Source organism: Stigmatopora argus, chromosome 17, assembly GCF_051989625.1.
Source record: "Stigmatopora argus isolate UIUO_Sarg chromosome 17, RoL_Sarg_1.0, whole genome shotgun sequence".
Taxonomy (NCBI): Eukaryota; Metazoa; Chordata; class Actinopteri; order Syngnathiformes; family Syngnathidae; genus Stigmatopora; species Stigmatopora argus.
In genome coordinates, this window is record NC_135403.1 from 14,871,177 (window position 1) to 14,897,738 (window position 26,562).

At 61.2% G+C, this 26,562-nt stretch overlaps 3 protein-coding genes across 4 annotated transcripts; 2 read left to right on the top strand and 1 right to left on the bottom strand.

The window, feature by feature from the left end:
• Nucleotides 1–292: 292 nt before the first annotated feature.
• Nucleotides 293–4,681, bottom strand: nrn1a (neuritin 1a). Its single transcript, XM_077624852.1, has 3 exons — nucleotides 4,520–4,681; nucleotides 2,619–2,766; nucleotides 293–1,891 (listed from the first exon to the last, which is right to left on the bottom strand). Exons 1-3 carry the CDS (start codon nucleotides 4,557–4,559, stop codon nucleotides 1,648–1,650), a joined length of 432 nt encoding a protein of 143 aa, XP_077480978.1. The 5' UTR covers nucleotides 4,560–4,681; the 3' UTR covers nucleotides 293–1,647.
• Nucleotides 4,682–5,728: 1,047 nt separating this feature from the next.
• On the top strand, nucleotides 5,729–10,470 carry LOC144091770 (coagulation factor XIII A chain-like). Its single transcript, XM_077624389.1, has 17 exons — nucleotides 5,729–6,349; nucleotides 6,419–6,481; nucleotides 6,582–6,876; nucleotides 6,969–7,217; nucleotides 7,308–7,426; nucleotides 7,537–7,644; nucleotides 7,739–7,913; nucleotides 8,013–8,151; nucleotides 8,243–8,346; nucleotides 8,526–8,614; nucleotides 8,717–8,870; nucleotides 8,945–9,054; nucleotides 9,200–9,365; nucleotides 9,433–9,587; nucleotides 9,648–9,784; nucleotides 9,870–9,975; nucleotides 10,205–10,470. Exons 2-17 carry the CDS (start codon nucleotides 6,452–6,454, stop codon nucleotides 10,265–10,267), a joined length of 2,199 nt encoding a protein of 732 aa, XP_077480515.1. The 5' UTR covers nucleotides 5,729–6,349; nucleotides 6,419–6,451; the 3' UTR covers nucleotides 10,268–10,470.
• A 2,206-nt stretch (nucleotides 10,471–12,676) lies between these two features.
• On the top strand, nucleotides 12,677–26,069 carry rreb1a (ras responsive element binding protein 1a). 2 transcript variants are annotated; one of them, XM_077624391.1, is made up of 19 exons: nucleotides 12,678–12,924; nucleotides 19,161–19,265; nucleotides 19,347–19,497; nucleotides 19,567–19,627; nucleotides 19,696–19,785; nucleotides 19,865–20,028; nucleotides 20,457–20,598; nucleotides 20,657–20,820; nucleotides 20,888–21,077; nucleotides 21,161–21,382; nucleotides 21,466–21,859; nucleotides 21,932–23,234; nucleotides 23,320–23,495; nucleotides 23,696–23,896; nucleotides 23,969–24,130; nucleotides 24,218–24,334; nucleotides 24,417–24,514; nucleotides 24,584–25,130; nucleotides 25,243–26,069. In XM_077624391.1, exons 2-19 carry the CDS (start codon nucleotides 19,163–19,165, stop codon nucleotides 25,575–25,577), a joined length of 4,620 nt encoding a protein of 1,539 aa, XP_077480517.1. In that variant the 5' UTR covers nucleotides 12,678–12,924; nucleotides 19,161–19,162; the 3' UTR covers nucleotides 25,578–26,069. The 2 variants fall into 2 exon arrangements, with proteins under 2 accessions (XP_077480516.1, XP_077480517.1); XM_077624390.1 differs by having other exon boundaries at nucleotides 12,677–12,924; nucleotides 19,161–19,497.
• Nucleotides 26,070–26,562: the final 493 nt, after the last annotated feature.

Below are 26,562 nucleotides of genomic sequence, written 5' to 3' on the forward strand. Positions count from 1 at the left end.
TTGCTTTTCTTGGACGGACGGACGCACGTTAGAAGCGGGAGGGGACCGAAAGAATCACCTTTTTGCGATTGTTTTGGCGTTGTGATTATTTTGCGATGGGCTAATTGTAGACTAGTGTCATTTGATGTTCGGTCTGCAGCTGAGTCCCCCCTTCTTTCTCTTACCCCCAACCGGCCTTCTTCATCCATCAATATAGACTGAGCGTGCGTGTGCACAAACTCATTAATCATGAATGCGGGCGCGTGTGTCCCACATGGAAGAAGAAAAAAAAGAGAGAGAGAGAGCGCATGGCTTTCCTTCAAACGTTTTTATTTTTTATTCAGCACTAAATCATTTCAGTTTCGTTAAAAGTGGAATAAGGTTCCTATGACAAAAGATTTGTAGTTTTAAAGTTGCAAGCAAACAGACAGACGGAAAGGAACCCTGCAGGCACGGAGAGATGACACAATTATCAAGACGATGAGTCGATCTTATTACTCGCTATTTATTGGAAGTCAACAGTCTTAGTTTGTGGACGAATGTTCGTATTGATTGCTTGCTCGGAGCTACGCTGGCCTTGGCGTCGTAGCGCCACAACGCGCAACGCGCGTGGTGCTGCTATTGCTTTTTTGCTCCCTTTGGCCACCACAAACACAACAATGTTAAACATTCTACTCCTCACCTAGGGAAAAAAAATCAAAATAAAACCCCAAACAATTCACAACATTTCAGGAAACCGGCACAAAATGAACGGACTCCCTTTCTTCGTAACGCTCCACATTAGCTACCTTGGAAGCGGGCACGGTGGGCGCCAAAAGCTAGCTAACATGCATGCCGGAAGGTCCGAGGTTGGCGTGATAGGGTTACGGCACCAACGATCCCAAACACGGGGGAAAACATGAGTAAAACACTTGTGATGTTTGACGAGAAAAATTCCAAAAGGCTCACGTTCCGACACCAAAACAAAAGGTCGCAACGCGAGAGACTGAGAAACCCCCCAAATATCCTCGTTTACCTCCCATTCCTTTTACGAACCGCTTATCCTCCCTCCCTCACCAGGGTGGTGTCGGGGTGCCGAGGCTTTTCCCGGCTAACGATGAGCACCGACCGGGTGGGTGGCCGGCCAATCGCGGCCCCAAGATATCCTACGATTAAAACATTGACTTGCTCAAAAGAAAACCACGGTCCCGGTTCGTCACGGCCGACAAAAGGCCCGCAAAACGCCAAGCCGGTTTCACGTCAAAAGGGCCCAAAACGCTGCACGAGCACTCCGAACGCTCGGCCGGGGGCGGCGACGCGAGCGTCGGTCCGCGCCGCCACTCTCGGCCGGCACCCTCCCGAAGCGGCCCTTTTCACCCGCAGCCCCCTTGGGCCTTTTCGAGAGTCGGCGCGTCAGGGACAACTTTCCGGCCGCGTCCTAAAAGGGCCGAGCGGACGACGACGCCGGCTTCCCGGCGGTTCACCAGAACCCCCCTCGACCGTGTTGAGATTGGCCGGCCACTTTGAGACGGAGCCGTCCGCTACCACGCTTGGCGGGGACGGCGCCGGCCGGGACACCTTTTTTTGCTTCCCGCATCCCAGGTTTTCCTGGTGCGCCCCGAAGGCAAAGTGGAGGGCTAGACGATCCCGCGCTTTCACGGGCTTGTGTTTTGGAGGCGGGGGGCTCTCTTAAAGGGCCAGCAAGCAGGTGAGCAGGCCCGGCAGGAGCGCCACCGGCGCTCCCCTCGGGCCCGGGGCCGCGCCCCATCCACGGGGGGCGGCGGCGGCGTTTCCCGCGCCGCACAGTTCAAACAGGCTTCCGCGAAAATCCAGACTGCGAGATTCCTTCTTGAGTTTCTCCCAAAGCTCGTTGGCGCCTTCCTGGCAGTCGGACAACGCCGTGCTCGCGCATGAGTGGAAGTCGTCCCAGTAGCTGCGGGGGAAAAAAGCCGATGGGAAGGGGGATTGGGGGGCAAAATGATGGTGTGAGTACAACAGGAGTAGAGACACTGAAATGGCGCAAACAAAACAAACAAGATCAAGTCATTCGCTTCGCCTCCCTCGTGGCTCCGCCCGCTAGCCACTACCGGATCAATGAGGCGTGCGCAATTCAGACGCTACGACCCCTGACCCCAGCGTGTTCGCCCCAACAATTAGCGCTCGCCTGCCGTGCCCTGCTCGGTCGCGCACGTTAACCCGGGGAGAAATGGACGTGCGCCATCTGGAGCGCGTCTATGTGACAAGCGGGTTACGCCCACAACCAACAAAGCCTTTCGCACGGAGATGCGCCCGCCACGCGGCTCACACGTTGTTGCGCTTGTCCTTATCTCGCCCCCAAACTAAAGGGAGCTCTCAAAGTCCCGCCCGGAAATTGTGCGGCCTTCACGTCCCAGGGTCGCACTTGGGCCTCCCGGGGGGTTTACGTTCACGAGTCGGTGGAGAAGTGGCTTTGTTCGAGTCCATCGAATGCAAACGCTTGTCGTGTTCGTGCTGTCAAAATCCTACTACCGTGCGCGCCAAAGGAAAAAAAAACGCCGGCACGTTTGCCGCCGCAAAAACGCCGAAACGCGGCTCTCGACGCTCACTTGCCGCCCGTTTGAAAAGCTTCGGCCAGACGGACGGACGGACGGACGGCGTGAAGAGAGGCCGAGGGGACGTACGTGCAAATCTTGCGCAGGTTCTGCCGGTCGTCCAAATCCGTGGGATAGTTGGCCACGTTGTCCCCCAACTGAAGCAGGCAGTCGGAAAAGCCTTTGAAGACGGCGTCGCAGTGGGCGGGGCTCACCAGGGCAGACGGCAGAAGCCACCCTGACCAACAAAAAACCCACAGAAAACAGCAGAGAGGAAAAAGAGATTATTTTGATGGACAAGTCTGTCTTCTCCTTGTTGTTGTTTGGGGCCAGCAGGGGAAATTTCCAGGAAGACAATGAGCGCCAGAGAAGCCCGTTTCTCGCCCCGCGGATCGCTCGGGGGTCATTGGAAGGCCGGCAGGCCGTGAGACGAGGCCTTTGCAGGCAGGCAGGCGGGCTCATCTTGAGAATGCCGGCCGGCCGGCCCCCGTTTGACCTGACACGCACGCATGATTGTCTCAACAGTTGTGAGCAGCCCTTACAAAACGTCTTTTATTTTTACAAAGAGCACGGGACGGCGTGACGCCACCTCAAACTACAGCATATTGATATTCGGAACCAGCTACGTTTACATTCTTTTGATTTTCTTTCCAAATCTTTTGGCTTTTTTTTCTTCTCATCTCTATCCATTTTCCGTCTTTTTCCGCCTCAGAAATGGGATTTCTTTGGATTTATTGACGATGCTTTGCTCGTGGAGGAAGAAACTTTCCTCCCCTTTTTCTTTGTGTGCACGTGGGGGCTTCCTTCTGACTCGCACTGACGCACGCTCGCACGCACGCACGCACACGGCCACATGCCTGCAGTGCAGAAGGAAGGCATCCCGCGACACACCCACAAAGCACCCAAGCAAAAAAAAAAAAAACGAGCGGCCCACGAACAAGGACATCTTTTTTTTGTTTTAACGCGCGCACGCGACTCATTTCGTTTCCTTCGAACGAAATCGCATCCGTCACAAAAAGCTGTCAAACGGAAGCAATTGTTTTTTGAACAACAACGGAACCGCCCGGTTCGTCATTTTGGTTTTCCAAGATTTTCCAAAGGCAATTCCATTTGTCCCCCCCCCCCCCCCCCCGTGCTGAAAGGAAATCGAGAGGTGGAATTCCATCATTCCATCATCATCATCATCGGAGCACGTGAATGTTCCTCGTCATAGTCGTGTTAATCGTGCGTCGTAGTAGATGGCAAGACGAAGAAGGGGTGCGCGCGCGGTCACGAGCAAGCAAGCGAAAGAGCCTGCTCTCTTTTTCGCATGCACGTGCGCAACTCCACACACGCTCACGCACGCACGCACGCGCGCGCGCGCCCTTGTGCAACCGTGAGCGAGCTCGTTCGCTGCCCCTAATAACAAGCACAATAACAAGCACATGCAAGCAATCATCCTGGCCCTCATAGTGGCGGAGTCCAGATATTAGACGGAGCCCGCCGGGCCCGCCTGCCGTTCTGCGGGAAGGCAGGCGCGTGCACGCTCTCATGCCCCATGACGTCACCCCATTTCTTTTCATGATCGATTAATTTGGCCCCGTTCGCTTGCTTCTTTTTGTGTCCAGCATCGATGTCAGAAGCCAGCCAATTGGGATGTGAAAAGGAGAAGGAAAAGAAGGAGACGAAACGAGCTCCAGCCAGCCAGCCATCCGCTCGCTCGCTCGGCCTTCTCGCGCGTCAAATGCCACAAGAGGAGCAGAACAAGAACAGGTCTCGTTTTTGGACACACACGCACACATGCAACCTGTCGCTAACCACTCGCGCGGCTTTAATGAAATGGAAGAAAAGGAAAAGGGTGACATCAAATATTTTTTTTAATCGCTGGAAATGTCTATGTTATTTTTTTTTCTTGGACTTTCGGTGGAAGCCCCCGAGAGTGGCTGGCTGGTAAGAGGCCACAAAGATCGTTGGATGGATTTGTTGAGGCCAAAAAATGTGACTCGACTCACCCAAATGAAGCGCCACGACGAGCACGAGGCTTCCCGCCATCCTGGGTGGACGCGCACGCTCGCACGCGCACCGGAGTCCGCAAAGTCACAAGTACAAACTCCTCCTCCTCTGTGGCTAGCTGGTGGGAAAAGAGGACAGCGAGAGAAAGGGGGAGATGAAGCGAGAGAGACTGAGAGAGAGAGAAAGAGAGACTGAGAGAAAGAGAGACTGAGAGAGAGAGAGAGAGAGAGAGAGAAAGAGAGAGAGAGAGAGAGAGAGAGAGAGAGAGAGACTCCTCCTCTTACTCATCCTCGTCGTCATCGAGAGCATCCTCAGCTTTTTGACATACTATATTCCATTTTTTTGTAAAAAGTGACAGCTACTTTTTGTCTCATTTTTTGACCCCTCAGTGGCTGTACTATTATTTTCAGTCCTAAATGGTCTGTTCTTTTTTTGTAATGGATATTGCCACGCGATGTGTTGATTTTTTCCTCCAACATCAAAAATATTCACGTCTCCTTAGCCACTAAAAATGCTTAGAATTAAATAAAAAGAAGAAAAAACGTCAGGTGCTTGAAATGAAGTGAATTCTTGAGTAAACCCTGTTGTAAATACAAATCTATATATCGATATACCGTCCGTGTTCATGGGTTTAGGATGTCGTAATAGATGAAGGCTTCCAAGGCCTTTGTGCGTGTGTGTGTGTGTGTGTGTGGTTTGTGGGCCTCGAAAGGGTTCTCTGGCGCCCTCCGGTGGAGCTAAAGGAGAGAGCAAAACTATGAACTAGTGAAGACCACCAAGCAAGGCCACACGTCGTCCAACTTTGGCGACAAGGCGTCCACGCCTCTGAAGAACGGGTCTACAAATGACAGCTAATTTTATTTGGTCATCATCATCATCAATATCGTCGTCGTCGTCGTCATCATCATCATCATCATCCCCATCAGCATCATCATTATCAGCATCATCACCACCATCATCATCATCATCTTCATCATCACCACCACCATCATCATCATCTTCATCATCATCATCATCACCACCACCACCACCACCACCATCATCATCATCATCATCATCATCATCATCATCATCATCATCATCATCATCATCATCATCATCATCATCATCATCATCATCATCTTCTTCTTCTTCTTCTTCTTCTTCTTCTTCTTCTTCTTCTTCTTCTTCTTCTTCTTCTACTTCTTCTTCTTCTTCTTCTTCTTCTTCTTCTTCTTCTTCTTCTGCTTCTGTGAGGTACGTGACCCTAAGCCCTAACCATGGCTTTGGAATAAAGGAACGGTTGTTGAGCGACCTGTTATTTTGCCCAAACGCTTTTTCGCTTCTCTTTTTGCTTCCTGACCTTCCCCTTTTTGGCTTTCCACTCGCGTCCAAGCCTCTCTTCCCTCAACACCCCTCCCGATTGCACTGACCCCATATCGTCATTGACCGGTCGAAGACACGCCGCCCCGCCTGACCCTGACCCTGTGTCGAGATCACCGGGAACATCCGGGAGGGGACCGCCGCTCGGCCGCCGAGCCGAGCCGCTCCGCCACGGAGTCGAGCCGCGCCACTCGTGGAACGATGGATGACGGCGAGCGGCCATCTCCGAATGGACGTGTGGGGGCAACGTCCATGCCAGCTCAGGAGCATTTGCAAATTCATTCACGGTTTGACCGAAAGCGGGAGGGAGCGGGGCAAACAAAGGGGAAGTGGTGTGGTCAGGGCGACCTGCGTCCGGGACGGGAGGAAGCGCCCCCCGCCGCCTCCGAGGGGAAGTCGGCCGTCTATTTCAAGAGGAGCGGGCGGGCAGTTGGCGACATTGTGGCGACGTAGACTCCACCGCACAGGTAAGGAGCGGCAGCCCAAATCAAATCGCTCGCGGCCGGCTGCCCAGAACATTTGGTTTTTTTCTTCAGTTTCCCGTCGCCTCCAAAGCTCCCTTCGGCGCCATGAACACCACGGGACGTTACAACGAGCCGGTGAGTGGTGACGCTTAGGGGTAACTAACCCAACCCCCGCCGCATCGGCCGCCGCCGCCATCCTCCGGACCACGTTAACTCCGAGCCCGCCGGACGGCAGCCGTCCACCGTCAACCTGGGGGCGTCCGACACCGAGGATTTCCCCGAATTCGAACCCTTCGGAGACGACGCGGAGGAGGAGGAGGAAGACGGAGAGGTGGAGCCGCGAGGGCGCGGGGGGCAGCTGAGCGTGGAGACGGTGGACATGTGCAGGCAGATCAACATGCCCAAGCACCGGACCCAAGACTACGTCGGCGACAACCTAGTGGTCCGGCGCGGGCAAGAGTTCCTCCTGCACGTCACCTTCTCCCGCCCCGTCACACCCAGGGACAGGTTCCGGCTGGAGTTCCTGATCGGTGAGTCCGTGGGCGGAGTCCTCGGTGCCGTGGGTGGAGCGCTCGGCGGCGTGGGCGGAGCGCCTCTCTACTAACCGGGGCCTCCTCCTCAGGTTCCAACCCCTCCATACAACGGCGCACCCTGGAGCAGGCCACCTTCGGCACGAGGGATCGGGGTCGCTGGGCGGGCCGCATCCTGGACTCCCAGGGCGCCTGGCTGGTGTTGGGAATCACGCCCAAGGCCGACAGCATCGTGGGGAGGTTCCGCATGTACATCACCATCATCTCCAAATGGGGCCTGCAGCGCACCAAGCGCGACCCCAACACGGACTGTTACTTGCTCTTCAACTGCTGGAGCAGCGGTGGGTGCGGTGGGCCGGCGGGACGCCGGGTGGTCCTTCGGAGGCCCCGGCCGGGCACCCGGTCACGGTCCTCTCGACTTCTCTCGGCAGAGGACGTGGTGTACCATCCCGACGAGGAGGGACGGCAGGAGTACGTCCTTAATGACAACGGCGTCATCTTCATGGGCTCCAGGGAGACCCTGCTCGGTCGCGACTGGATCTACGGCCAGGTGCGTCAGGCCGGCGGCCCGGCCTCCCCGGCCTGCCCGGCCCGCATCCGCCACCGGCCCGGCCTCCCCGACCCGCGACCGCCGCCGTGACGCCCGCCGCCTCTTTGCAGTTTGAGCGCGGCATCTTGGACGCCTGCATCTACATCCTGGACGCCTGCCGCATGCCCATCAGCACCCGCGGCAACGCCATCCACATTGTCCGCAAGGGCTCCGCCGTGGTGAGCCCCGTCCTCGGGCGTCCCGCTTTCTTTCTCCCTGCGTATCACGCGTGACCTCTTTGTTTTTTCTTTTGATTTGTTTTGTTTTTGCCAGATCAACTCTCAGGACGAAAACGGCGTGCTGGTGGGCAACTGGAGCGAGAATTTTTCCGGGGGCACGGCGCCCACCCTGTGGACCGGCAGCGTCAACATCCTGCTGCAGTACGCCAACACGGGCAGCCCCGTGCGCTACGGCCAGTGCTGGGTGTTCGCCGGGGTCTTCAACACCTGTAAGAGTCCGACGCCCGTGTCCGGGGGCGGGTCCGGGGGCGGGGCCGGGGCCGGCGCCGCCGGGGTTCGGGGATGACGGCTTGCGCCTCCGCCGCCAGTCCTGCGCTGCCTGGGCATCCCGGCCAGAATCATCTCCAACTTTAACTCGGCTCACGACAACAACGGCAACCTGAAAATCGAGCTCATCTTCAAGGCCGACGGCTCGGCGGACGTGCGCAACACGCACGACTCCATCTGGTGAGCCGCTCGCCGTCGAGGTCTCCGGATCGTTCGCGCTCTCCGTCGAGGTTCCTCGGCCGCCGGACTAGCGCGCCCATCTCTCTGGCAGGAACTACCACTGCTGGAACGAGGTCTTCATGAGGAGGCCCGACCTGCCCCCCCGACTCAGCGGCTGGCAGGTGGTGGACGCCACTCCCCAGGAGACCAGCGACGGTAAAGGAAGTCTCCGCTTCTGGGCTCTACCCTTGACGCGGGACTTGATCCGTGACGAGCTCCGAACGGCACTCCGTCGGGCCGGCTTAGGGCGTAGGGTTAGCTAACCCCAAGCCACTCGGACCCGACCGACCGACGGCCAAATTGCAAAGAGTTGAGCCCGATTCTCCCGAACGCAGGACTGTACCGCTGCGGGCCCGCCTCGGTCATCGCCATCAAGGAGGGTCTGGTGGGGCACGCCTACGACGGGCCGTTCATTTTTGCCGAGGTCATTCTCCGCCGCCGCGCCGCCTCACGCCGCTAAACCCCCGAGTCCCGCCACCGCGCGCAGCCTCCCGCGGCTAACGCTCCGCCGCCGGCGCCGCAGCAGGTGAACAGCGACGTCATCTACGAGACGCGGGACAAATACGGCAACGAGATCGACACCCACGTGGACAAGAGGCTTGTCGGAACGGGACTCTTCACCAAGCAAGTCCTGGCGAACGACGCCGACGACATCACCCACACCTACAAGTACCCGGAAGGTCAGCCCGCCCCGAGCCGGCCGGGCCCGCCGGCGCGGCTCCGTCCATTCAAACGCCTCCCGCCGTACGCGTAGGAAGCCCGGACGAGGACAAGGCCATGGAGACCGCCGAGAGCTTCGGTTTGGCTCGAGATCAGCCGGCCGCCGCGGCCGCCGCCATCACGGTCACGCTCTCCGTCGACCAGGTGTCCGCGCCGTGCCGTTGCGTTGCTCCGTGGCCGTAATTAACGCGGAGGGGAGCGGGCGGGCGGGGCTCGGCCCGCGGCATCTCTCGGCGTACAAAATGCGAGACGCCACCTTCGCACTTGGCCTTTCTGCCGCCTCCCTCAGGTGGAGATGGGAACGGACGTAGAACTGACGGTGGAGCTGCACAACGCCGGCGAAGTGGCCCAGACGGTGAAGGCCTTGCTGACCTGCGCCGTGGTCTTCTACACGGGAGTGGTGTCCAATCGCTTCAAGGCCGAGCCGCTGGAAGTCACCGTGGCGCCCGATAAGAGTGAGCGGCCGGCGCCGAGGCCCCGCCCCGCGACCGGCGCCGTTGGCTAATGTCGAGCGGCTTTCAGAGGAGCGCGTGGTGGTGAAGACCGAGGCCGAGGAATACTTGAAGCACATGGGTTTCCAGCGCTTCCTGGCTTTCACGCTGGCGGGCAGCGGCGAAAGCGCCGGCCTCAAGGCCGTCAAGGTGGTCTACCTACGGGCCCCCGACCTCCAGCTCAAGGTAGCGCCGGCCCGCTTCGGCTTGTCGCTCCCTCGCCCTGACCCGTGTCTGTCCCCGCAGGTGAGCGGGGTTCAAGCCGTGGGACAGGACATGTTTGTCAACGTCTCCTTCACCAACACCTTCAAATTTCCACTGTATAACGTCACCGTGGCTCTGGAGGGCCCTCGGGTCATGTCCAACAGGCAACGCTTCTACAAGTATGTGGCCATTGGGCTTGGGGTTCCACTGGGCTTGGCGCTTCATTGGGGTTGGCGCCTTCTCACATGTGCGCTTGGGTTTCAGTATCCTCCAACCGCAAGCTTCCTTCAACTGGAAGGAGTCCTTCGTCCCGGAAACGACGGGAAAGCGCACCCTGGTGGCCGTCATGTCCTGCGCAAATCTGTGCGAGGTAACGCCGCCAGACGGTCCCCCGTCTCATATCTCACATCTCCGAGCCGGCCGAGTCTCGGGGCGAGGCAACGGAGAGAGGCACGCGGGGGGACCCCTGACCGTGACCCCGAGAGTGATGCCAAACGAAACGCGACGAAACATTCGCGCCCGTACAAACGGAGCGCGTTGCGCCGCCTCTTTATTTGCGAGTGCCGACGGGTACGGTGAATTATCTTCCGTTCTTCCAGATTTGGGGAAAGGTCGACTTTGTCGTGGAGGACAAGCTGGACAATCTGGAGGCCTCCGACTGAAATACGCCGGGGTGGCGACCCCTTTCCGCTCCGCCGCCGCCGCCCCCTTTGGCGCTTGGACGACGGCCCCTTCGCCGACGACCCCTTTCCGCGGCCCTGGACCGCCCCCAAACCACGTCTCCAATCCCAATCGATGGAGCCTTTCTCTCTTGAAGGGTTTCCGCTGTCACGCAGTCCTCATCAATAAAGCATAGTCAAAGACATCCAGTCTACGGGGGTGTTTGTCGCATCTGCCTCCGTGTCTCCCTTCCATCCGCGGACACCGTTAGAAAATGGGTTCCCACGTTGCGGATTGGAGCCAAGCGTTCCCATACGGTCGATGCCAACAAGCCTGTTTTCTGAGATGGCACCCATGGGCCCCAGGTCCAACTTTGACCTGCAGGAAGCGCCACAAGCAACACTTGAACCATCGCTTGAACCACTTTGAGTGAATTGAACGTCAGTCGGCGTCTACGGCAGCCAAAGAGTCAAGCGACGTGAGGTCGCCATAGATTTGGTGAGAAAAAAATAGGCTAAATACATGACAACATTCCCAGAGCAAAATTCACTAGGGCCACCCTTTGTTTTGCTGAGGAGTATTTTATGACAATAATTGATTACAATAATATTGTCGCCGTCCCCTGGGTTACAACTTGGAGTCCTACATGAATCTAATAAAACATTTGAAGAAAAAAAATCCTAGTTTTGCATGAAAGGGTTAAACAGGATTGGGTGGCTGAACATTAAAAAAAGGGGGCGTCACTACTGGAAACTGGTTTGGCGGCCCCTCCCCCGTGCTCATCGCTCCGGGGCCGGAGCGACTCGCCGCCGCCAGGCGTCGCAATCACGCGACCCATCGCGGGGGCGTCAATTCCTGTGGAGCGGCGGAGGAGCGGACCCGTCCCGAGGCCATCGCTCGGCCGCTCGGAGGACGTCGCCGTGGCGACCGTCTGATAAAGGCCCCTCCTCCCCGATAGACCGTGCCGGCGCCCCCCTTCTAAGCGGCTTCCCGAAAGCGCGCTGGCCAAGCGGGCCTTCACGACTTTTGCGGCCGGCCGGCGACCCGCAGTCGCGTCCGAAAGAAAGCCGACGGCGGCGGGGCTAGGTGGCGGGGCTAGGTGGCGGGGCTAGGTGGCGGGGCTAGGTGGCGGGGCTAGGTGGCGGGGCTAGGTGGCGGGGCTAGGTGGCGGGGCTAGGTGGCGGGGCTAGGTGGCGGGGCTAGGTATCGGGGCCCGCGCGCTGCGCCACGCCTGGGTTAAGCCCAAATCATCTCTCCTCCACGCGTGAACTCTTTAACCCTAAATCCTAAACTCACGGGATGAGACTCGGCCAGATTTCCAAAATGGGCCCGCTTGGTCGCCAATTGTACTTGAGTGGCTTTCAGTTTAACATCGCGGAAAGCCCGGGAAACATATTTGGAGCGCTTCCCCGATCTCTGGCTTTTCTATTGGCCAATGCGGGGACGTCGCCCGACCGACCCCGCTCTCGTCGTCGACCCGCTTCTGGCCATCCGGATGTTCCGGGCGCCAACTAGGCGCCGTACGACTTTTCATCCACCTCCAGAATAAAGAGGGCGGAACACTGGGAGATTGGCTCCCCGCATTTGGGGCAGGTTAGCAAAATAGCTCCCATTAATGACCAAGCTTGTCACCAGCGTTCCAAACGTGGATCCGGGGACGACAAGTTGCTCCGACGTAACTTTTGGGAGGAGGAGCGAGCGGTCGGTCCGCTTTGATGTCGGCCATCTGACGAGCGCAGGTGAAGGCGGACGCTAATGAGCGACAGGTGTGCAAAGGTCGCGGGAGGCGAGCGTGACCATGGTGAGGCTGAGGCTGAGGCTGAGCTAGCAAAGCGTCGCCGTTAGCGTCCTCTCGCTCAAGTCTCGCGTGATCTCGCGCACTTCTCGCGCTCTTCGGATGCTGCGCTCGCTCGCGCTGAAGGGACGCGGGGGTAGGGGGAGGGGGAGTGGGAGGGGGAGAGGGTACCAGCCGTCGAGCGAGCGAGCGAGCGAGCGTCGACTCGTCAAATGACTAACGGCAAAGTTTCAAAGAAGTTGGCTGCGCGTGCGCGGAAAGCAGGAAGAAGCCTCCCGTGAGCACAGAGATGCTTGATGGCCACGTCCCCTTGGAGACACACACACACACACACACACACACACACACACACACACACACACACATACACAAGCGCAACACGTGATGAGCTTTAGTGCACGGCTTTAGACCGAGGAGGGGAGGGGAAAGGAGGGGAGGGATTCCGACGAATCCAACACACAACAAGCTTCTTCTTTTTCTTCCCTTCTTCGTCTTTTTGACTCGCGCAACTTGCGAGTTACTCGGGAGAGCGAGTGGGGGGTGTGGGGGACAGAGCGAGAGAGAGAGAGAGAGAGAGACATGGGAGGAAGAGGAGGGGGGGCTAGAGGAGTAGGGAGGAGGAGGGAGGGAGGGGAGGAGGAGGAGGAGAAGCCGGAGTAAAGTTTGTCCAAGTTTGCACATCCCTTCGGAAACGCCATTTTGATTCGTCTCCTCTTCGGATCAAGTTTGCAGCCTCTCCGTCGTCACTGCCTGCCTTCATCCTCGTCTCCTCGTCTCGTCTCGTCTCGTCTCGTCATCCTCCCCGTCGTCATCTGCTCCGACGGGCCACGATGTCTCGGCGCCAGCGGGCCGACCAAGTCTAACGTAAGTCTCGTTCTTTTTCATCGGGCTAGTCGTCGCGACCGCGGCGGCGGCGATGGCGTCGGCGTCGGCGTCGACCGATTCAGCCGCCACCGTCGTCGTCGTCGACCGGTGAGGGCTTTGAGCCGCTTGTTGACTTGTTGCCGTCTTCCAAGTCAACTTTAAGATGGCGAGCGAGCGAGCGAGCGAGCGAGCCAACGGCCACTTTTCCTCGCTTCCTAGTTTGATGCAGCGCATCCAAGCGATGGAATTCGGTTCCACTCTCTTCCTGTTTTGCTGCACTTTTAAGCTTTTTCGCACTTTTGGGACAACTTTGAACTAGTGTTGGGGAAGGGAGGGGGGGCGAGACGTGCTTTTGTCCACCGGGGCAGGCAGTGAGTGAGGGAGGGAGGGAGTCAGTCAGGAAGGGAGACAAGGCGTCGCGCTACACGGGGTCAAAGTGTGCTCGCCGCCGGAGGCGAGCATCCGTATCTGGGCTGCACTTTGGTCGCTCACTCGCTCGCTCACTCACTCTTCGAGGGGGCCATGTGTCATGCTAGCGGCCGCGAACCATCGTCAGGCCGCCGCCGAACACGCCGCCGTCATCCCCCTGGCCCCCGTCAAAATAAAACCACTTGTTGATTGGCCTTCGCTAGAAGTTGGTGCCGCGGGGACTCGGGCGAGTCGCGTGTGTGACGCTCCCTCAAAGTGGGTGCATTTGTGCGTGCGTGTATGCGTGCTTGTGTTTCTGTCTGTCCACACGTTACCGTCGCGTCGATGCGCGCACTCGCACTATGGCCGCTTGGTTTAATTTGGAGGGGCGCGGGAGCGACTTCCGGTCCCATCGTAGCTAACAGCGGCTAGCTGCACGGCGCCGCCGTGACCTTGCCAGGCCAATTTCTCCACAAAGTCGCAGTCGTTGACGTCTAAAGTGTGTCGACGCGACGGTCGGCCGTCAAAGGCGGCGAAGGGGGTCGCAAGTGGTCCCTATTCGGGGACTTTGGGGAGACTTTTGGGGCTTGACGCGCACTGACGCCTGTTGCGCCCCCATCTCATCTCTGGCGCGCACGCGCAGAGCCGTCTCGTTGACTTTACACGTCGATTCTCGCGTGCACGCCGTTTAGGCTTAGGATGCTGCCTCGCGTGTGTCTTATCTGCGACCAGTCAATGATTGACAGTCGCGGAAAGCGCTGACTTGTGTTTTTTTGTTGTTGTGGTCTTTTGGAGTCGACTCTTTCCGACGGCTCGTTACTACTAGCGGCGACGTGTGACGCCACACGACGTAGGACGTGACCGCCCCCTTTGAAGTAGCTGGGGCCGTTTGGCTTTTGGCCGCGGAGGAGCATGATGATGATTGACAAATGTCAACGGCGGGAACGTTTGTATTGACGCGAGAAGAAAATGGTCTAAACACGGTGATGGCGATGTTGTCGGAGCCACTTTTGGCCTCTCCGTGCAAGTGGACAAACTCCTTTGCAAGTGATGCTCAAAAAGTCAGGGTCATTGACCGAGTCCCAAGGATAATGAAAGAAGGCCTCCGTTGAAGGCAAAGCACAAGTTCCAGCTGCCGTATTTTCCGGACTATAATTTGTGCCTTTTCCCAATTTGCCCGGGCCTGCCTGCCTGCCTGCCACGTGTACTCAAGTGTGACTTGTGTCACTGTGACTGGCTATCAGCCCTTAATCTTGTTTTTCTACCCGAAAAGTGCTCCTAATCATTGACATCGATCGACTGCCTATTTTGTCCCTTCTGCCTTTGACGTACGGGCTTTGCGACTTGTATGTAGTTTCCCCCTTTCATTTTGCGTTCTCACCCGACTGGGGTGCCGCTTATACCTAGTCTGAGACTAACTGTGCGGTCTACGAGGGCAATGTCCCCCACGGTGGCCAAAACAAAACACCTACCCGATGCTGACTAGCATTCAGAAGAGCTAAAAGGCCATCTATCCAAGGCAATATTTGGCCGGAGCGGGTGGCCGCCGCCGCCGGGCCAATGACCAGACCGCCGTCGGTCGCGCGCCCCTCGCTGGGACCGCCACCGCCGTTCCTACGTCGGAGTCGGCTTTTGCAAAACCTTTGACCTGTTTGGGACAAGTTTTCCCCGGGGTACGAACCGTGTCCTGGCCTCTGCCACGTGCCGGTGCGACACGCCCGCGCGGTGAAGCGGAGGTGGCCCCCTGGCAAAGAGTTCAGCTAACCCGGCTAAGGGTCTCGCCGAGCGCCGGACGTTAACACGCCGGCGTCCGTCGAGCACCGGTCGGGCTTCCGCTCGCCGCCGTCCTTTTCCCCCCGTGGCGGCGAGGCGCCGGCTGGCAACGTCTCGTTGTGTGCCGCTCGCTATTTATAGAAGCCCCTTTTTTAGATAAGATTAGGTTTCGGGCCCCCGCCCCACCCGCGGGCTGTCGGGCGAGGGAAGATGGCGAGGAGGGGGAGGAGATAACTGCAAGGTGCAGGCCAAAGTTGAAGACAGCGGAGGGAGTGTCGGCCTGCCGGCAAATGGTTGGGGGGAGGCGTGCCCCCCCTTTCGGAAGCCCCCAAATGCTTGCTCGCTTGCTTCCATGAATGATTGCCCAGAGACGTTTCTTAGTTGGAACTGGCCGCCGAAGGAACAAAGTCACTCTCTGGAAAGGCTCCTTTCCAGAGAGTGACTTTCCAGTGGAAGCTGGAGCTCCTCCTCTTCCTGCTTCTGGCCCAGAACGCGTTTTCAGGTGAAGGCCTTGAGGAAGCGGCCCGTCCGTATGGGACGGGGACCAATGTTTGCTCATCCAAGCTAACAGCGGTCAACGTGGCCACTGTCCCTAAAACAAACAGGTCCGGCCATCCCCCCCTAGACCGCCCCCCCGCCCTGCCCGGCTCCTGCCTGACATTCTTTCACAGCTCGGACTTTGTCCTGGCGGTAAATACTTCTTTATTTGAGGCAGGCGCAGCGCAAAGGCGATTGGCCCGGGCGCTCGCGGAGTCGCTTATCAGCGGCGGGCGGGCGCGGCGCCGCGAGACGAGGCGAGCCCGCCCCAGCGCGTTAGGCATCCTGCCCGACAGGTCCGACCTCCGGAGGCGCCGCCGCAACACGCCCGGGCCGCGCGGGAAGCGGAGGCGCCCGCCCCCTGGCGGGGGGCTCGGCAAAGAGTTTAGCGCTCTGGCCCGGCCGGTACCGGCCGGCTAACCCGAGCCTCCTCCCTCCCCCGCTCCACTCTGCTGACTAAACACTTTGCTCGGCCGGTCGCTGAGGGAGGGAGGGAGGGAGGGAGGGAGGGAGGCAGGCAGGGCGTTTATAGACGCTTAACTTCCACGGGGCTCCTCTTCATCCTGGAGGGGGAAAAGCATTTGTCACGACAGCTAGAAAAGCCTCCACTGGACGGAGCCCCGTCTTGGCAGGAAAAGGAGGCGGGCCAAAAGCAACCCCGGTCGGTTCAGTCAGAGTTGCTGGCTTTTTCCTCCGCGGGCGGGCCGCGGGTGGCGCGTAGGCGTCGCTGCGCTTAAGTAGCCCGACGGAGAGGCCGACCCGCCCCTAATCCTAATTACGCACTGTAAATCCCACACGTGCTGGTGACATCGCAGATTAAGAGAGAAGAGGAATGCGTGCACACGCGGCCCCTCCCTTCTGTGAAAAGGTACCATTGTTTGTTCTCCAAACACGGGACACACCTTGTTACCGCGGCGACGGCAGACAAGACCGGCAGACTCCCCCCCCCCCACGCAGCCCCGCACGAACGCGGGCACGCCGATGCTCGCCACCCGGCTGTTTTGGCCCAGACCCGCCGCCTAAAATTCTATCCGGCGAGACCTGCCGCGGATTTTTAAAAAAAGTCCAAGTAGAGGTCCACCATGACGGAATTTGCAAAGGCCCTATTGACTAAAGTTGGAGCCGTCCCATATCCGCTGGTCTAATCTGAAAGTCATTGGAAAGAAGCGGCACTCGAGACGAGGGACGGGGGCCTTTTCGCTCTCACTCCCAGGTGCGCGCTGTGGGGGTGGGTTAGGGGGTCATCAACCTGACAATGCCGGCGTGCCAAAATCTACGGCACAAGCAAACCTAAAGTCGTGTGTTGCAAAAGTGGCGGTAGACTTTGCTTTTGGCATCGCCGAGTGGCAGGAGAAAGGCCTTTGTGCCGGTCGCCGGCGTGTCGCCGACGACATACGGGCGATGACGCGGCGGCCGCCTCTCGATGAGGACCACGATGTCACGGGCGCCCTTTGATGATGAGCGCCCAGAGGCGCTCTTTGTGGCCCGTTCCGGCTTGTGGGTGGGGAGTTGTCGCGGCTGGGCCGGCCGGGACCGACGCATCGCGGGTAAGCGGCAACTCCTCTCGGCCGTCGCCTTCCTAGCGTTCGTGGAAACGGGGCCTTTGGCGCTCTCCAATGCCCCTTTGGGAAAGTACCGGATTTTGCCGTCGTCGTCGTCGTTTGCCGGCCGCGATAAAGTCTTCCTAAAACGTTTTGGCTAGGCAAAGCGGTTACGCTCGGCAAGAGAGGGAGGAGTCTCGTCGCCGTGCCTCCCGACACCCTCCCCCCGAAAAAAGAAAAGGAGCCACTTGGGATTCTCGTGCTGGGTTAACCCTAACCCGGCCCTAACCGGGATAGACACACATGGGCCTGTGCTACTTGCACAGCGCCCATGGGAGGACTCCAAAGTTAGTTTCTTCGCAAACAAGTACTTGCCCGTAAAAATGCTTTGTTTCCAGCGCCAGCGCCGCCAAATCCCCCAAAAGGATTTTTCCCCCCAAAGTTGCTCTATGGCGCCCGGAAAGGAAGCGCACGCTGGCTCCTTTTTCGGGCTCCTTGGCCCGCGCCGCGTCGACTGACGCGTCGTCGGGTGTCTTCCCGCGGTGGCGGATGCTGGTCGAGCCGCTGGCCTTTCTTCAAAGGTAAATACGGCTACCCCACGAACCCGCCAAACCCCCCTCCGGCCCCCGGCTCTCTTTGCCCCACAGTCAGCGGGTTCTCGGCCGCTCGGGCGTGGCAAAGTTGGCGCCGCTGGCGTGGAAGAAGCTGGAAAACAAGATGGAGGTCAGGGGGGAAGACAAGTTAAAGACGCGATAAAGCAAAAGCCCGCACTTTACATTCTTAGCAGCAGAACACGTGCGCGCGTGTGTCCGTGTGTGTCCGTGTGTGTGTGTGTGTCAAGAGAGTGCGAGTGTGGAGGATGGCGGCTGGCAGCTGAGTGTGAGCTGCAAACGGCAAAGTCATCTCCTGTGACTCTTCTTAGTGTCAACTTCCTGTTGCCAGGAGACGCTTTCACATATGCAAGGGGGCCTCCCCCTAGCCTCCCTCCAAATGACCGCCTCACTACTATTAGCGCTGGTTGGACGCAATTTCTGCCCTGAGAAGGCCTAAAAGTTTTGCCAGATTAGCACGTGTATTTCACTGGCTGGGAAGTATGTGCTTTTTTTGTTTTTCCGTCCGTCAGGGGGCCCACCGCTCCGTGCCTCAATGGGGTTTGCTTTTGCCTTGGCGTGCGTGCGTGCGTGCGTGCGTGCGTGCGTGCGGTGGACAGACAGACAGGTGGCAGCAGATGCGACCAAACATCAGGTCCCGTGTCACTCGCCGACTCTCCATCATTCGCCGCGAGCCTAGCCTCCCTCCCTCCCTCCCTCCCTCCGTCCATCTCGCCCAGCCTCCCTAAGCCCCCCAGCCCTCCCCTCTCAACCATCTGTTGCTGTTCGTTTTCAGGCGGCCGTAAAAAGTGCTGGCCGCCGCCGTCCGTCCGTCTGGGCGAGCGCTTTGTCAGCCAATAGTGACACTTGCTCCAGAGGATGAATGATGCCAGTGTCAAAAAGCGGTGGGCCGTTTGCGCACCTGCTCCCGCCTCGTCAGCGCACCGGCGTTCCGCCGGCAGTTGTCGGCGCCCCCCCGTCCTCGTTTCCCTGCTCCAAAAAGCCCAGGCGGAAGCCACCGACAAGTCTGCTCCTTTTGACCCCGCTCTTTGCGCCTAGACTTTCGGGGTTAGGCTCGCTCCACTTAGCGCCGTTCCTTTTCCGAAAAAAACAAAGCTCGCCGCGAGTCGTCCCGAGTTTCCACGGGGCCGAGCTTACTTTCCGTCGTTGCGGGCAAAAGTCCCACTCCTTTGCTCGTGTGGAATGTGCGCGCACGAGCGGCGCTGGAAGAGGAAGCGGCCCGCTCTGCTCCGGAGAGCGTCTTCCTGTGGGGGAGGCTAAACGGGAAACGCTCATCATTTCTTCTCAGCCCCCGCCGAGCTCGCGCGTCTCGCTCGTGACCTTTAACCTCCCCGAAAGTGACCACGCGTGTCCTTTGCCCCCTCAGACATGGAGAATGCCCCGGAGCTGCGGGAAGCCGGCGCGGCCGGCGCGGCCGTCTCGGCGAGGAGCGGAGAGCCGGCGGAGCAGACGCCGCCCGTCGGCCCGGCGAGTGCGTCCGGCGCCGTTTGCCCTCTCCCGCCGTCGCTTTCCCGGCGGGCCTTTTCACCAGCTTTGCTTCTCCGCCCGCCAGCCGCGCCCGAGAAGACGGAAGAGAGCGGCCGGGGCGGAGGCGGAGGCGCCGACCTGTCCTCCATCAACGCCATGATGTCGGCGGTCATGTCGGCCACGGGCAGAATTAACGGAGACGCGGGGAGCGACGTGGCACCGGGAGCCTCGCCGAGGTGGGCGCTCGCCGTCGGCCGTTCTCGCGTTTTTGGCGGACTCGCCGCTCAAGGCGCTTGTCGCGGCAGCCCGTCCTCCGACAAGACGTCCGGCAGGGCGGCGTCGGGGCGCAACGTCCGACGGAGCCAGGTGAGGCCGTCGCCGCCGCGGTCCCGGGGGAACGCGCCTTGACGCCGGCCTTTCGCGTCCGCCGGCAGGATGCCAAGGACGAGCGCAGCGCTCACGTCTGCCCGCTTTGCGACAAGAGCTGCCAGTCTCAGCATCAGCTCACCATGCACATCAGACAGGTGAGTGCCCGCCGTGGGAACCCCGACGCCCGTCGGCGGGGAGCCCTGACGCCCGACGGCGACGCCCCCCTTCTTTCAGCACAACGTGGACGCGGGCGCCACGGACCACTCGTGCAGCATTTGCGGCAAGTGTTTGAGCTCGGCGTCTTCGCTGGATCGCCACATGCTGGTGCACAGCGGCGAAAGGCCCTACAAGTGCAGCGTCTGCGCGCAGACCTTCACCACCAACGGCAACATGCACAGGTACGACGCTCGAGCGACCGCCGCCGCTTTTGCGTGCCCGCCGGCGTTCGGGTAGCGGTGCACTTGAGAACGTCTCGCACGGCCACGCCCAACCGTTAGCGTGCCGGCCGTCGTAAAAATGAGGCGCCAATGAAGAGAAGAGGGTGGGCTGGGGAGCGGAGGACGAGGAACTTGCGGGAACTGGCTCAGATTCCACTTCCGCCCGTTTCGTCGTGACAACACGGGAAGCCGTTTCTCCAAAAAGGCACGCGTGTTTGACGACCGCTACGGGGACCACGCCGGGCATCTATTGAATGGGGTGGGGTTAGTCTTTAAAAAAAAGGCACCCAAAAAGACTTTCCGCGATCGACTTGTATTTTTTGTTTTGTAACGCACATCTGCAAATGAGCAGTACGTAACAAACTGTGCTTAATGAATGCGCTCATCAGACACATGAAGATTCACGAGAAGGACCCGGCCGGCGGCCTCCTGCCCGTCAGCCCGCCGTCGCCCACCAAGCGCCGCCGTCCGTCCGTCAAGAGGCGGCAGGACCCGGAGGACGAGGGCGGCGAGGAGCCCCCCGCCAAGAAGGTGAGGACGGACGACGCGGGGAGGGGCGGAGCCCGCTGACCACGGCCGCGTTGCGCAGGTGACTGAGGAATCGCCCTCCTCGGAGGAAGCCACGGCGGGGGCGCCGACGACCCCGGCGGCCGGGGACGGTGCGGCGCTCCCGTGTCCCATCTGCTTCAGGAGCTGCGTGGGCAGAGCGGAGCTGGACGCGCACATGGACACTCACCCGGACAGCGCGCTCAGGTACCCCGGCAAGCGGGCCAGCCAGCCTCCGGCGGTGACTCACGGCACCCGTCTTTTGGCTCGGCAGGTGCGACCGGTGCTGCCTTTCTTTCCGCACCCATCGCGGTCTGTTGCGCCACAACGCGGGGGTCCACAGGATCCTGCCCCGAGACCCCGGCGGGCGACCGTTCATCCAGACCAATCCGTCCATCCCCGCCGGCTTCAACGACTTGGCCTTCATCGACTTTTCTTGCAAGAAGTTTGCCCGTATCGCCCAGGTGAGCCGAGCCCCGGGAAGCCCCGTCGCGTCCCGCCCCACCCCGTGCCCGGCTCGAGTCGTCCGTTTCTCGCCTCCACTCAGGTGTGGTGCGAGACCAACCTCCGACGCTGCGTGGGCAAGTTTCACCGCTTCGTGTGCGAGCGCTGCGACAAAGCCTTCCCGCTGCGCTCGGCACTGGACCTCCACAAGAGCCGCGGACACTCGCCGGCGGCCGGCGACGCGCCGAACGCCGCCCCCGAGGACGTCCCGCTTTCCCCTCGGGATCAATTCATGGAGGCGCTGGGACTCAGGCACGTCTCCAAGGTAACCGAGCGCCGGCGAGCGCCTCTCCTCCGAGGCGCCCGCCGCCGCTCACCATGTCGCCGGCTGTGGTCTTTGGGCTCCAGGTGACGCTTCCCCCCACGGAGGACGAGATCCACCAAGCGCACCTGGACAGCATCAAGGCCATCCACGTGGAGCCCCTCAGCTGCAGCCTCCCCCAGGAGCCCGCCTTCCCGCCGGCGGGCGCCGGCGGGCCGGCGGCCCCGGGCGGGCCCCCGTCCGACCGGACGTCCACGCTGCAGGGTCTGTCCCAGAGAGACGCCCTGGGCCTGCTGTCCCTGCAGCCCTTCCAGGCCGGCTTCTTGCTGCAGCCCGACGGCGGCGGCGCCGCCACTGCCGGAGGCGGGGGGAGCGCCTTCAAGCCCGGCGAGGCGGCCGGCGTGCTGGAGCTGGCCGACATCCGTCGCGTCCTGAAAGCGGCGGCGGCGGCCGCCGATCGCTCGGGGCCGGCCTTCACGGGTGGGTCTCGCCGCGCCCATTTGACGGCTTCCGTTCCCGTCCTTGACTTTCCCCCCCCTTTTCCCGGCGCAGGTCCCGAGGCGGCGTCGTCGGAGGCCGAGCCCCCTCTGACGGCGAGCACCCCGCCGCCCCTGCGGAGCTCGCAGCGGGCCTCGTTGGGCCACGCCGGGCCCGGGTCGCCCTCGTCGGACTCGCCCCCGGCCGGCACGGGCGGGAAGGGGGCGGCGGGGGGCGAGGCCGAGGGCTCCTTCCCGTGCCGCTTCTGCGACCGGGTCTTCTCCTTCTCGGGCGTCCTGCAGGCTCACATGCGCTTCCACTTGGGCATCCTGCCCCACCAGTGCAACATTTGCGACTACGTGGCGCCCGACAAGGCCACGCTGATCCGTCACCTGCGCACCCACAGCGGCGAGCGCCCCTACATCTGCCGCGTCTGCCACTACCCCTTCACCGTCAAGGCCAACTGCGAGCGCCACCTCCGGAAGAAACACGGCAAGACGTCCAGGAAGGATATCGAGAAACACATCAAGTGCGTCTTCTCGGCCGAGCCCGGCGTCTCGGGGGAAGCCCGGGCGGGCCCCGGCGCCGAGGCGGCCTGTCGCTTCTGCGGCCAGGACTTGAAGACGTACCGGGCCCTGCAGATCCACCTGCGCACGCACAACGGTTGCCAACGGAAACCCTTTGAGTGTCGCCGCTGCGGCGCCGCCTTCCTGGCCAAGCGCAACTGCATCCACCACCTCCTCAAGCAGCACCCGGAGGTCCAGGAGCGCGAGATCGAGGAGCACATCGCCGCCACCGCCGCTCGCCTGCCGGCGGCCGGCCGGGTCAAGACGGAGGACTACGGAGCGCGGGATCCGGACCAACCCCTGGACTTCTCGGCCAAGGGCCGGGGCGCGCCGGCCGTGGTCAAGGCGGAAGTGGCGTCGCCCCTCTCGGAAACGCCTTCCCCGGACCAGCCCGTGGACCTGTCCATCCCCGGCAAGCGCCTGTGGCGGGAGGAGGCCGAGAAGCGCCGGCTCAAACCGGAGCAAAACGGCAACGCTCCGCCGCGCCGGGACAAGACGGCGGCGGCAGCCCCGGCCCCGGCACCATCGCCTCCCGGGGGCCTCCGCTTGGCCCCGGGCCTCCCGCCGGGCACCCTCCCCCGGCCCCAGCGCCTCAAGCCCCTCCTGCCCAAACCCACCTCCATTAAGGAGCTCCCACCTCTCGCCTCCATTGCGCAGATCATTCACTCCGTGTCCGCCGCTCCCGACCTGTTGAAGAGAGAGGCGGCGGCGGTGGCGCCGGGGGAGGCCGACCGCCAGCCGACGAGCCGCTCGCCCTGCGACCCGCCGGGCGGCACCGCCGTGCCGCAAGTGCCCCGCGACGATGGCGCCAGGTGGCCTCTCTGACTCCCCTTCTTTTTGGACGCGGCGGCGGCGCCATTGTTTTTCTTTGACCGACCGTTTCCCCGCCCGCTTCAGGAAGAAGAACGGGAAGAAGAACGCTCACGAGCTCCTCCCGGTCCTGGGCGGCGCCGTGGACCTGGAGTCCAGCGGCGAGTTCGCCAGCGTGGAGAAGATGCTGGCCACCACCGACGCCAACAAGTTCACCAACTTCCTGCAGACGGAGGACGTCACTTCGGAGACGCCCGCGGGAGGTCAGAGTTCCCACCCCATCGGGGGTTCTCGCTAAGCGCCTTTTCCGATCTCGGGGGAAGCTAGGTCCGGCACGGTGGCCCGAATCTCGTCACACGTCGTCCGACGCATTTCCGTGGCTAGTTTTTTCAGGAGTGTTTTGCCTGTTTTGAGCACACGGGATCTTTTTTTGTGTGTGTGTTTTTTTGTTTGTTTTGCGCAGACGGCCGGCGAGCGCTAGCGGACAAGGAGGCCGCTCCGAGGGAGCGAGGCAAGACGGCGACGGGGGCGACGGCCCCGCCGCCGCCGTCCAAAGGCAAGAAGAACGCCTACTCCAACTCGGTCCAGAAGATGACCTGTCCCTTTTGCCCTCGCGTCTTCCCGTGGGCCAGCTCGCTGCAAAGGCACATGCTGACGCACACCGGTAGGCCCCGGCGGACGCCGCCCGGTCGGCGGTCGGCGGCCCGCCGCTGACGGCGCGCTCCTCCGTCCTCAGGCCAGAAGCCCTTCCCCTGCCCGCGCTGCGACGCCTTCTTCTCCACCAAGTCCAACTGCGAGCGCCACCTGCTGAGGAAGCACGGCGTCACCAACCGCACCCTGAGACGTAACGGCGCCCTGGCTACGAAAGAAAGTGACGACGGCTCGCCCGAGAGCGCCGGTGGGCCCCTTTTCGCCGATCGGGCGCCGTTCTGCGCACGCAAGCTCTGCGCTCAAAGCGAAGTCCGCCGTGTCCCGTTTCCCGCAGGGAGCCAGTCCGACGCGGAGCCGCCGGCCGACGAGCGGACCGTGGAGGTGGCGGCCACCCCCCTCCCGGACGTGCCACCGGAGCGAAAGGGGGAGGAGCTCGCGCCATCCGGCCCAGGTGAGACCCCAGCCGTCTGACTGACCGATCGGCCGATCGCCACCGCCGCCACTCTAAAGATCTGTGTGTTTTGCGTGCGCAGCCGTGTCGCTTCCCGCCCCGACGTGCGAGCTCCGGTCCCGGCAGGCGGAGGACGACGCCTTCCGAGAAGCGGGCCGCCCGGCGCCGGTCGCCGCCGAGGTGAGGCGACTGGACTTTTTGTCCTCGTCCGTTTAGCGCCCGCCGACCGGATTTGTTTCCTTTTTGAAGTGCCGTCGGGACGAGCACGTCGACGAGGACGAGGACGACGACGACTGTCGCAGCGACAAAAGTTTGGATTTGAACTTTGGCTCCAAGCTGATCGACTTCAAACTGTCCGACTCGGCCGGCGCCGCCCCCGAAGGCGCCTCGGACCGGAGGCACGTCTGCGGGACGTGCCGCAAAGGCTTCCGCTATGCCACCACGCTGGCCCGCCACGAGAAGGCACACCCGAGCCGGGAGGCGGCGCCCGACGACGACCACGACGACCACGGAGGCGACGAGGAGGGGCCCGACGGCGGCCTAGAGCCGGCGGCGGAGCGCGGCGACGCCCCGGAGAGCGAAGACGACGACGACAAGGACGAGCGCGGCGACGACGAGGTCGAGAGCCCGGAGGGGGACGAGGAGGCGGAGTGCCCCGAGGGCGACGACGAAGCCAAGAGCCCGGACTCGCGCGACGGCGCCGTGGCAGACAAACGCAAGAAGAAGACCTGCGTGGTTTGCGCCAAACGTTTCTGGTCGCTGCAGGACCTCACCAGGCACATGAGGTCGCACACGGGTAGGTGGCAATGGTGGCGAACGGGGGCCGGGACGGGAGGCTGACGGGGAGGGTCGGGCCGGGGACGCTAACCCACGTGCCGGAACGCTGACGCACGCGCTGTCTTTTTCAGGCGAGCGTCCCTACCGCTGCGCCACGTGCGAGCGCACGTTCACGCTCAAGCACAGCCTGGTCCGCCATCAACGCATCCACGCCAACAAGACAGCCGGCGAGGACGGCATAGCCCGCCCCCCCTCCGAGAACGAGAACGAGAGCGCCAAGGATTCGGACGACGGCCGCGCCAATGATTCGGATGACGGCCGCACCAAAGATTTGGACGACGGCCGCGCCAAGGATTCGGACGACGGCCGCACCTCGGACCCGGAGGCCGCCGGCCGGACAGACGCCGTGTCTCCCGAGCCGCCGGACGGGGCCGACGGGGAGCCTCCGCCGGCGGGAGCCGACTGAGCCCGGGGCTGCCCGGAGGGGGGGGGCGCCCCCACCGACCGACCGACCTTCTATAAGTGCCTTACTACTCGACCTTTTAGAGCTTTTTAACTTTTGTTGGACCGGCAAGCAGATCGGGACGAAACTGGAAAAGACGGCGGACCGATGCCGTGATGTTGCGTGCGAGGACTTCTCAGTTGACTTTTTTTTTTTCCTGGACTTGTTCGTGGTGTGGGGAATTTATTTTGTTTGATATTTTTTTTCCATATTTGCCCCGGGTTTGTAAGTGAACAAATGAAATTGGCGTACGTCACCTTTCCGAGGTGGTCACTGGCTGCCGCGGCATCCCCAACCCCCCACCCCGTTTGCTTTGCCGGCCAGCCAACCCGAAGGGGGCCGAGCGCCGCCGAGCGGCCGTGGCCCGACGCCAAATGTAAACGGCGTCGGAGCTCGGTGTGCGCAAAGCTAGAGCGCCCGCAAGTACTGGCGGCGCTTTGAGCCCCGTAGCTTGTTCCCCGTAGCTTGTTCCCCGTCGACCGACTTGACTTGCCCTTCAAATTTCCAGGCAAATGTATCCTTTTGATTCTCCTTTTCTTTTTGTTAGATGGCGTCAGAGACAATCAAAATGCAAGTGGAATAAAGCTTGCTCGGGTGAAAGCAAACACTAGCCTGTGTCACTGGATGCAACTTGACTAAGGTTAAGGGGGGAGGGGGCAAGACGCCAGGGTCCTTGGCTTTTTCTCGCCGGACACCACCCACCCGCGCTCCGACGGGACGCCGACCGCTACTCCGGCGTCGGTGTCGCGGCCGCCGAGCCTTTCTAGCTCGATGACGCACGCCCTCGTGCGGCATCGAGCCGGCGAAAGATCCTCGGTGTTGGGCAACGTCAGGCGGCGCCGAGTTAGCGGTTAGTTGGTCCCGTGGGCTTTGGAAGAGCTCGGCCCCACCCCCCAAGACAATAAGACGTGACTTTGGCCGCGTAGGTTGTTTGCAAAGGTATTTATTT